At 40.5% G+C, this 11,045-nt stretch overlaps 1 protein-coding gene across 2 annotated transcripts; it reads left to right on the forward strand.

Moving 5' to 3' along the window:
* Positions 1–44: 44 nt before the first annotated feature.
* On the forward strand, positions 45–4,264 carry zgc:103482 (uncharacterized protein LOC450001 homolog). 2 transcript variants are annotated; one of them, XM_036588192.1, is made up of 8 exons: positions 45–508; positions 1,190–1,301; positions 2,105–2,251; positions 2,467–2,541; positions 2,652–2,735; positions 2,846–3,011; positions 3,120–3,305; positions 3,959–4,264. In XM_036588192.1, the coding sequence occupies exons 1-8, from the start codon at positions 235–237 to the stop codon at positions 4,001–4,003; spliced, it is 1,089 nt and encodes a 362-aa protein (XP_036444085.1). In that variant the 5' UTR covers positions 45–234; the 3' UTR covers positions 4,004–4,264. The 2 variants fall into 2 exon arrangements, with proteins under 2 accessions (XP_036444085.1, XP_036444086.1); XM_036588193.1 differs by having other exon boundaries at positions 2,470–2,541; positions 3,959–4,261.
* The last annotated feature ends 6,781 nt before the right edge of the window (positions 4,265–11,045 follow it).

Below are 11,045 nucleotides of genomic sequence, written 5' to 3' on the forward strand. Positions count from 1 at the left end.
GATTCGGGGGCGGGACTTAATTGCTTATAAATTTACCGCCGTTTGGGTTGCGTTCTCTGTAATGAGCCTGAGTGACTTATTCATCCGCTGACAAAGTTCATGTTCTCGGAAAAACCTCACCAGAGATGGTTCTTGGTGCTCTCTAACTCTCTGGAGCTACACACAGTCTGTACCTGTTTAATTACAACCGCTCGATGGTTTTAAGGTCTTTCTAAGCCGCCTGCTGCTGCTGGGATGAAGGAGTTGATTGAGGAGATGCCCGACACTGGGTACGGGTACGGGTGCGCCGTGGCTAACCGCTTCGGGAAGCTTCTGGATGATGAGTCGGATCCTTTCGACCTCCTGCACCAGGCGCAAGTGCAGCAGGAGCGAAAGAAGAAGAAAGAGGAGATAAAGAAGCCCCCCGCTCCCCCTGCGAAGACTGGGAAGAAGGAGTCCCAAAGAGAGAGGAAGGTTCCTCTTCGTACAGCCGGTGACAGTGGTGTGAATATTAACAGGGGTGTAGCAGGTAGGCTAAGGCTGCTTTAGCCGTTTGGCTAGACTTGCTAACCTGAGTTGTTCTTGTCAGATTAGTTCAACTGACTGGCGTTTAGTGTGAAAAGGACCATATATAACCCGTAGCTTGTTCTAATTGGGCTGACGTGTTGAAAGTGTATAACCTAGTTTTGCTTTGGATGAATGTTTTTTGTTTTTGTTTGTTTGTTTGTTTGTTAGTCCCATGTGACAAACACTAAGTGAGACACGCTCTTTAGCCACTCTTGGATTTAATGGATGAGATGAAAATGATCAAGCACTGTGTGGGATATGAAACTAGCCATCAATCAGTTGCTCAGGCTATAAACAACTGATTGTGCGAGCTCATGCTTTGTTGGCATGAAAACCTGCAGCCACAGTTCCCCTTTGAGGGTAAGATTGGATGTCCCTGCTGTACAGCAGTGGTTTCCGGCCCCTGGACTTTTCAGTCTCTTCCTGCTCCCAACACAGCTGATCCAACCAACCGGCTAATTAACGCTAACAGGCCCTTCCTGAGTTGAAGTGGCTGTGTTAGAGCAGGTTAACCTAACACAAATATGCAGGATAGATGGCACTCCAGTGCCAAGGATGGAAACCTGTGCTGTAGATAGTACTGTGTGTAGATCCTTTCATTTAGTTATTTGTATCCACTGCCTTTTTATTTGATTTTAACCAGGCCCAAGACGTCCTGCTCGTGGTCCGCCTGAGGAGAGAGTGGAGAGACGTGTTGCCTTTAATGAACCCAGGTTCAATGAGGGTGATGATTCCCTGGGGTACTCCATCGAGAGGTAAGCATTTTGGATATGAATGTGTGCTTAATGGTCAACTGTTTCCTTCCTCCCACATGCATGCGAACCCTGTAATGTGGTAAGAAAAATGTTTGCTGTTTACACATTAGATGAAGTTTCCTCAGAGCTACAAATAGTGAGTGGGACCTGGCTCTATATTGGCAGCACAAACTGCTGGGTTTAAAGGAATGTTTCCTTTAAAAAAAAATCAAATGCACAATTTTATCCTTACATGATCAGTCAGCCAAGGCATGTTTGACATTCGCTTCTGTAGTTTTGCACCTGCATCTACAGTAATGGAAGTCTAGGTCGAAAAACTTCCTCTTGCCTGTCTAATTTTAGTGATCTTGTAGCTCTGTTGTAGAACTAAAGAAGCACGCGAGACAGGAAACACTTTTTTGCTGATGAACTGTGAACAACATTAGAGAAACTGTAAATTTAGGTTAATTGTGATATTTAATGCTTTCACGCCTCACCTTTTTTTTTAAAGCAGGGCCTAGTTGAACTATGCAGAGTATGTTGGACAAATGTTCAGTGTTCACCAACCCTCTCCCTGGAGATCTGGCCTGCAGAGTTTAGTTCTAACATCTATTGTGCTGCCTCTCCCTTGCATAATACTAATGCAAGAAATTCAGAAGTTAATTAGCTGGAGCAAGAGTGGCAGATGGAGCTGGACTCTGGGGAAGGTAGATCCCCATGACCGGGTGATTGGTGACCACTGCTTTGGTCAGATTTTAATTTTTTACAGTAATCTTGTTGGTTGTTGCCATACTCTTTGATGACTGATATGAACCCCTTCATAGGCCTATAGAGCTTTTTGACCGAGCTGGACGAGGAAGAGGAGGTGGAAGGGGGCGTGGGGCACGAGGTGCTGGATATTCCAGGTCCAGTGACGGCTTTGATCCAAGGGGAAAGAGGGAGTTTGAGCGCCACAGTGGTAGTGACCGAGCGTAAGAAAAACACCATTTTCCAGTAGAGTTCTGTTTCTCTAGCGCTAAATGTAGAATTAAGGTCTCTTATTGCAGCTCACTTGGTGGTAAGTCCTGGAAGCTCTGTTAATTCTAATATTGATGTCGACTAAATACCATTGCTTACTTAGGCCCTTCTGCCTATCTAGCTTTGTCATCTTAATATTTGAATTATCTGAATTGAGTTGACTTTCAAGCAGGAGTGTTCGTCCTGAAGAGAAGAGGGGAGGCAGTGGACCTCGTAACTGGGGGTCAATGAGGGATCATGTAAGGTAAGATTCTTGTTTTGCAAAGGGCTGATTTACAGTAATGTTTACTCATGTATACTTTGTATAAGGCAGTTTATCTTGACACAGCCCTCATTTTTCATTTGATCTAACAGTGCAGTGGCTGATGCACTACCCAATGAGGAGATTGTTGAAAGTGAGGAAGCACCAGATACTGCAGAGAATGATGGAGAAAACCAGTAAGTCTGACATTTCTGTGAAATTTTAAGATGACCGTCAAATTGGCTAAAACTTGCATTAAGGTGTAAATGGGTATCTTGCCAGAAGATGAGAAACTCTGTTCCTGCAGGCCTCTTGAGAATGAAGAAGTGATTGAGGTTGCCATAGAGATGTCTCTGGATGAATGGAAGACTATGCAGGAGCAAAGCAGACCCAAGACAGAGTTTAACATCCGAAAGGCAGACACCAAGTTGCCCTCCAAAGCTGTGGTGATACACAAGTCCAAACATATTGAGGCAAGTTGCATCATTTTCCTAATAGGCCATCATAATGATGTAAGCAAATTAGTATTCTTGGCAAGTGTTTGCAATATGTTGTGAAGACTGATTCCATTTTTATTTTAGGAGCATGCAGATGGCATCAGTGAGGATGATGTAGTCTTTCGGCGTCCTGCAAATGACATCACCTTTCAGCTGGAGATAAACTTTGGTAGTCTGGCCCGGCCCTCTCGAGGGGGAAGAGGTGGACGAGGGGGTCGTGGCCGTGGGGCAGCTGCTCCCCAAAGATCACCTGAGAAATATGCTGAAGCGGTAAGCTTGCTTGAATATAGACCTGAACATAATTTGGCTAGTGTACATTGCTGAGTCATGGACTCCCTAATTAATTTATGCAGTTTTTATTAATGAATTGCACTTAATGGCTTGAACTGATTCCCTATGAATGGCAAATTGAGTGTTTAAACTGGTAAGTTGAACTGGTTAGTGTCTATTTTTACCATCACTTGTCTGCTGCTTGGAGGTGTCTAGATATGTCCCAAAAACTGGCATCTTCTACACACTTGGCAGCAAAACTATTTGTGATGACTGTTGTGGAACTTTGTCAGCAGTTATCCGAGTTCTGTTTGGCAATCTGTAAACTTTATTTAGGTGTAGTCAAATGGCAAGACCAGCTTGGCTTGCCTTGACTGAAATGTGGTCTGTCCAGCACTGAAAAGAGTCTGTTAGATGGATAACACAGCAGTGCAAAAGACTTGCTCCAGTTCTTGTGAATTGATTATAAGCTCAGTGAGGAGGCAAATGTGGCACTTCAGCTGCAACATCACGTTTGATAAATTAACAGTGCATGAGTTTTATACAGCTGGATGTGAAAGGTGTCTGAACATTCAACAGAACTTTGTAAAATGGTCATTAAGCTGAGAGTTGGTGCATTGCACCATAGCTGAGTGAGGCTTTTATTCCCTCAGGCTCCAAACCCAGATGACCCAGAGGATTTCCCTGCACTGGCCTAATGCAGCTGCCGCAGAAGGTACCCTTTGGATCAAATTGGTGCCAAACCAGCAGAAGTCCTGTGATTTGCCTTGCCCTGCTCTGGGTGAAATTAAACTGCACTTGAAGTTCCTGTAAAAAGAAATGTAAATTAAATTTTGTTCGCTTATTCTCAATGGGCCGTGTTCCGACTAGCATTTCAGTAGGCCCTTTCATTGTGATTATAGTTGTCACATATGGAAAATAAAGCAAGCAAATAAATGCAGACTTGGTGTGTGTGTGTGCTGACATATTAAGACTTCTGATCATTAAATGGCTGAAGATGGCAACTATGACAGCATAGATACCAGTCTAGAATCTGTTTGATACTGGGAGGATGTTGGCTTACTTTGAATGATGGGCAGAACCTTGATCCCTGGTCATAGCACTGCCACCTGCCCCCACCCCAAGAGTGTAAAGCACTGTCTCAACTTTGTGACCCACAAGGCAGCTTTATGACTAAGCACACATTACAATGTATCCTTAAATGTGGTTTGCAATTTTTTCTGTAGTTAAATGTCTGAGATGCAGACTTAACACATCAGACACTGTCTGGTTACCTAACAAGCTAGAGTAAGCTGAGGCTGTTAAAAGTGGGTATGATATAACAATTTCAGCTAACAGTTGAATCTGCCTTTGAATTTATTCATGATGTAGCATTAGATACAGCATAACTGAGTTAAGTGCTCTTAACTTAAGTGCTATCACAATGATTTCCATGTTTTTCTGCTGATAAATAAGTTTACTTGATTAAATTTTAACAGTAAAATAAACACTTTATACTACTACAGTCTACCAGTAGTTGTGGTTTGTGGTGGCATAAGAATTGCAAATAAACATTAAGATGTAGCTCAATGTATTCTATGTGCTCGACTCCCATAAAGCAGTGTTTTCAGTTTCCCTGCAGTTTCAGCTATTCCCTGCCCCAATGCCTGATCCAGCTCATCAGTCATTTGTCAAGATTTTAATTAGTCATATCAGGGTGTTTTGAAGCAGAGGATACCTGTGCAGGACACTGGGTCCCCAGGACTGGACTTGAAACCTCTGCAATAATAATCTTATTTGATGTGAACAGGCTGCCACTAGGGGGTGTAGCAAGACCAGTTTGAATGTAGAGCAGGCAGGATTACTTGGGCATTTCTAATAACCACACAAATGGGATATATTTACTTAATACTTTTCTGTATAAGGTTTCTTGGTGAGGCTTTCACTGCTTCCATAAAGAGTAGTATAAGTTGTTCACATTGACAGAGACCCTTAAATTTCATTTTGATATTATTAGAGACCTCGGGGAGCTCTCAGGTATTAGTTTTACAATTGGGAAGCTATTAATCCTAGCTATCGGGATTAGCTAGTGTCAGTGATGGCACGTCCTGTGGTATATGTAGCGAGATTCTGATGCCATACCTGTGTACCTGGTCTTTCAGCTTATAAATGAAACTGAACAGGCTGCATTGTCATAAGTTATGAGTCTGGCTTGTTTGTTCGGTTTAGTTCAGGCCCCTGGTTTTGAATGTGTAAGCTTATTTGTTTACCACATTTATGCAAGTGAGCAACTGCTGCTCTTTTTCTCTGTTGCTTTTAGAATCAGACACGTTCACTCAGTTTTGATGAATTATTTTGGCTGAGAGCGTTGTGTCATTATGTTCAGTGTTCAGTGCCTCTCAGACTGACTTGTGGAAAGTCAGGCATGTTTTACTCCTTCTGTAGCCCACCTTACAGATAAGGTAAAGCTCTAATCTGTGAGCAGAGGGCTACCATTATCTCTACTTTTAGATGATCAGAGATATCTAGCTGTGTTATGCATTTGGAATGTGAGACAGTTCTTAACTAAATAGCCTACCTGCAGCAGTGCATACAGCCGTATGAGCAATGTGAAGCAATTTGATGTTTTGTTTCTTTTCTGTCCAAAACCATTCTTTATTTGTGTCGTTCATTGCTCGGTTCGATGCCCTTAATGCCCTGCTCACTGATACAGCCCTTTGAGTCTGGCAGCTTGGCTACTGTATACACACAAGTTAAATGAGAATGTTGACTAGATTGCAGTTTCTGCCAGTGACTCCCAGGGGTGTAATGATACACTTTTTCAGATTTGATACGATTTTTGGTACTGAGATCAAGATTCACTTTTCAATATTTTGTGCGTTCATGTCTTGATTCTACAGAGCTCTGCTTATTTATTCCATAATCTGGTTTGGCTCAGAAAAATACAAAACAAAAGATCACAAAATAGCATGTGTTTGTGAAAAATCTTTAATTATTTAAAAGAATTCAAGGATAAATATGACATACCAAGATGCGTAATGATCATCGACAATGGTTTAATGAAAGAAGACCTTCAAAAGGGGCCGAGGGGCATGTTGGTGATAGTTTAAAATTTTGATGAGCTGTTAAATTTCTTTGTTTTAATTATTTTTTGGTACTCTATCATACGGTTTGAAATTTACACCAAGTAAGACAGCCAGTCTAAAGTCTTTAACACAGACAAATGCTAATGCTGTTTTAACCTCAGCTAGCATGACTGGCCTACTCACATCGTACTTCATACCTTTTAGCTCAGAGGCAGAGTTTGTGAGCTGATACCAAACTCACCAAATGCTAGTGAACATCCCCACCCCCCAATAAATTAAGAGTAAATGAATAGAGTGTAAGGTGAACTTCAGCTTCTTGTTTATTGGTACTTTGCTGTAACCCTGGTGTCTGTAATCAGGTGTGTGGTGGCCTTTAGATGACTGCAGCAGTCTTTCTGTGCTTCCTACTTTGAACTACACAGCTCAGGACCTCTACTCTACACACTCTACACTGCCCTCTGGTGAAGCATAGCGTTCAGACATCTCATGGTTCCTCAATATGAGCATGTATAACCTTAGAAGGAAGCTAATTTTCACATCAAACATCCTAATTTACTATTCTTTTTTTTTTTTTCATAGCTACTTAAATGTTCAGAAATTCTGTATCATTCCTATTGTAGATACTCTCTCACAGTTTACAGGCACCTGTTCATCCAAAGTTGATAGGAAGTTTGTTCCCCCTTTTGCAGCAGTAACACCCTCTACTCTTGTGAGAAGGCTGTAAATATCTGATTGTATTTGGCCATGAGAGCATTAGTCAGGTCATGAACCGCTGTTGGATGATTAGTTCTGGATCACAAACATCACTCCAACTCATCCCAAAGGTATTGGATGGTGTTATATCACACCAGAGAACACAGTTCCAATGCTTTTCTGGAGATTATACAAGCTGGACACCTGTGTCAGCAGTGGCCACACCTTAAAGTATCTGAATTCGCTAATTCAACCTATAAACTTGTGGAAAATAGTATTTGATGTTTATAATGGCAAATCCCGCAAACCTTTAAGACGGCTTATGATTAACTGTCTGTGACATCTTGCGTTGTAGTCTGTGCGCTCTGGGTTGTGTTCTGTAAACAGGGCCTATGCTGTGAAAATTTTGTTCTTGCTGTTCAATCACGTGACAAGTGCCGCATCTCAGCTGCGGTTCCTCAAACAATGCTCTTGGGCCAGCAGGGAGGGAATCTGACTCGTTCTCATCCTTGGCTTCATTTCAGGACATCTTGAAGGCACATGCCAAGAAACTCAACTTTAGCTTCAGATTCCTCACTCAAAAATGTCCAGTCACATAGTGAATCTTCCATCTGCCAGGATCTGGATGATTTCTCTCCTCTGCCTTGCTGCCTCTTTTAGCCCTGGGCCAGAAGAGCTTTGCCTGAGTGTAGTTATACGATATGTGCTGTGTTAGTCTTTGAAGAGAGTCTGTTGGTGTTTTAGTGGATTGGGCCCAATCCCTGTGGCTGGGTTAACTCTAAGGTGATTGTAAATGTTAGGCTTAAGTGTTCTCTCGGCGTTCTCTGGGCTGTTTTCTGGAGATAGTGTGCGTTGACTCAGTGTAATACACGCAGGCGTGAGCTCATTGGGGCTGACAGAGTGAATCCAGATGGAGAAAGTCAAAAAACTGCAAATATGCATGTGTACACAGCCTTTTCTACAGCTAAGCCCTGAATTTCCCCCCCTTATCTTGACTGTGCATCTTTTTTCATTCCACTTCGATATGTCTTTTCTTCTCCCTCACTCTCATTCAGCTGTAATTGGAGAGATCTCATGAATTATGTACATAATAGACTGTTTGCTGTATTGAATTCATGAAGACTCAAAAGGGCATGACGAATTTGGAGATTGATTTACTCTATGAATGTATATACTTCTTCTGCTTATGCCTTGGAGAGCGATAAAGTACCATATAAAATTGTGTGAATTGAATGAGCTTTGGCACGTTTGGGAGTGAGGGGGGGTGTTAAACCATAAAAGAGAAAAGTAAAGCTACAGATTTACTGTTCTTCTTTACCTTACGGGTTCAGAACTGAAAATGCCTTTTTGATGACATAAGAATGTAGTTCAGTTTGGGATTAGTTGAGGTAAAAAGCTAATTCAGTTGCCTACTGAGCTGCATGGTTTTATTTCTTGGATCCAATGCATTTTTCTGTTCCTGGAAAAATACTTCCAGGAACTGTTTGCTCTGGATTACAGGTGCAGAGGGGTGATGGGGCATACAAATGTCCAGGGGCTTCCAACTCTGTTCCTGGAGAGCTATTTTGAAACAGAGATTAGTTTCAGTTTAGTGCTTTTTACTCACTGGTGCAGGACTGTTAGTTTGAGACATATTTGATTGACTGGTAAGTCGTACTGGGCAATATATTAGTTGAAATTCTTAATATTTTAGTTTTGTCATAACCTTTAAACTGTAATGCCACAAATAAGCTCAGATACTGCACACAGTGCAAAACACACTATTATCCCATTTGACTGAATATCTGAGTCAAGGATATTTCAGCAATCCCCCATTCCTTCTATTTTCATTACTATATTGAATAATGAAAAGTTTAAAATTTGCTTTAGTTGTAAATATTGTTCTTACAAACCTCAACTCCAAAAAAGTTGAGACAGTATGTAAAAAAGCAAGTAGAAAAAGAAAGCAGTGATTTGTAAATCCACTTTATCTAAACGAAAACAGTACAACACTCTTTGAAAAAGGTGGTTCTTTAAGGGTTCTTTAGTAAAGGGAATGGTTCTATTTAGAACCATAAATTCTATATAAAATCATTTCATGCTTAAATGGTTCTTTGCATGATAGATGGTGAAATGTGCTTGCATAAGCTTCTATATAAAACGTTTTTGAAAATTGTTCTATATAGGGTTCTATTTTGTTATAAACTTGACATTGTGACAATAGAAGAACCCTTTTTGGTGCAATATAGAACCGCATACAACACATTCTCCATCAATCTGAAGAACAGTTACCACACAAAGAGCTAGTTAAGCATGAAACCCTTGGTTCTAAATAGAACCATTTCCTTTTACTAAAGAACCCTTGAAGAACCATCTTTTTTAAGAGTGAAGGACAAAATTTTTGATGTTTTACCTTATCAAATTAATTGTTTTTTGTAAATATACACTCATTCTAAAATTAATGTCTGCAACACATTCCTAAAAGGCTGGGAGAGGCGCAGTTTAAGGTTAAGAATGTTGTGAAATGTTAAAAAAAACCTCTTAAACAGGTGATGCAGTCGTGCTTGAGTATAAAATAAGCATCCAAAGCTTTTTGAGCATGAATGGGTTGAGGCTTGCAGCTTTGTCAAAAATGAATCAGTGAATAATCCAGCTGTTTAAGTCAACCTTTCAGATAGTTTATGGAAATGGATGTTGTGTTCTCTTAGCCAAAGAAGAGAAGGACCAGATTGTTGCCACAGTAAAATTTAGAATGAGTGTGTATTTACAAAAAAAAAACTTTTTAAAGGTAAAACATCAAACATGTTCAATTTAATAGAAGTCAAACACAATTTACTTAATTCTTTCTGTTTTTAGTAGAATTTGCCATACTGTCCCAACTTTTTTGAAGTTAAGGTTCGTTGCAACCTTTTTTTTAATAATATAAAGACATAGATGAGATGAAGTGCCAGTTAGCAAGTTAACCCTGCTAGCATCCACTGTGCTCTTGCTTTTCTCTCATGCCAGTGTGCAAGTTTCTCCACTATCAGCTGACCTCACCCTCACAGTGGGGCAGAAAAGTTTAGAAATCAGTGCAAATTCTGCCAGATATTTGAACTTTCTCTTCTATGTTAACATGAACATGTTTCAGTGTAAAAGAATTGAAATAACTCAAGTTATTATTTTACAACCAATCTAAACAATTAACTAACAAGGACATGAACTAAAACATCCATTTTGATTTCATGTTAACTTCAAGCACCTAAAATGATTTTATTGAGGCTAAGAAATTTGTGAAATTGACCATGTTAAGGGCTTTATGCATAAAGGTCATATATATATGTGCACTGGGTCTCAGTCATGCTGGAACAGAAAAGGGCCTTCTCCAAACTGTTCCCACAAAGTTGGAAGCATGAAATTGTCCAAACTGTATGGTATGCTGAAGCATTAAGATTTCCCTTCATTTTACTTTCATTTTACAATAATAGCACTTACAGTTGACAGGGGCAGATCTGGCAGGGCAGAAATTTCACAAACTTGTGGCAGAAGTGGCGTCCTATGACAGTGCTATGTTTAAAGTCACTGAGATCATGAGTACGACCCATCCTACTGCCAGTGTTTGTCTATCGAGACTGCAAGGCTATGTGCTCAATTTTGTTGTGTTTAGTCTTACTCTTTGCATTGAGACACATGCTCAGACGACTCTCAGGTGCATTTTTTGTTCTACTCATCAGAGGCTTTTGCACAAACTTTTGGAGTCCATACCAGCTGAGGTGCACACTCTCATTAAAGCAAGAGAGAAACATACCGAATTCTGAAATTCATTCAAACATTTGAATATCCTCTTTTTCCCTCAGATTATGCTGATGATAATGAAAAATGTATTAAATTAGAAAGACCCCAAAATAGAAGCATTTTCACCTCACTGTGTATTTTTTCCATCTAAAACTGTTCACTCATGATCAGTAAAACATGCTGGGTAGTCTCTCGTGATGCGCTAGATATCCCTGAGATTGCTAAATTA

The sequence above is a fragment of the Colossoma macropomum genome, unplaced genomic scaffold (assembly GCF_904425465.1).
Source record: "Colossoma macropomum unplaced genomic scaffold, Colossoma_macropomum, whole genome shotgun sequence".
Lineage (NCBI taxonomy): Eukaryota > Metazoa > Chordata > Actinopteri > Characiformes > Serrasalmidae > Colossoma > Colossoma macropomum.

What these genes read in the sequence shown, in the direction of transcription:
- zgc:103482 (XM_036588192.1), top strand. Translation starts at nt 235, where the DNA reads ATGAAGGAGTTGATTGAGGAGATGCCCGACACTGGGTACGGGTACGGG. An exon ending in TCAATGAGGGATCATGTAAG is followed by an intron (nt 2,542 to 2,651) that starts GTAAGATTCTTG and finishes TTGATCTAACAG; the next exon opens with TGCAGTGGCTGATGCACTAC. An exon ending in ACAAGTCCAAACATATTGAG is followed by an intron (nt 3,012 to 3,119) that starts GCAAGTTGCATC and finishes TTTTTATTTTAG; the next exon opens with GAGCATGCAGATGGCATCAG.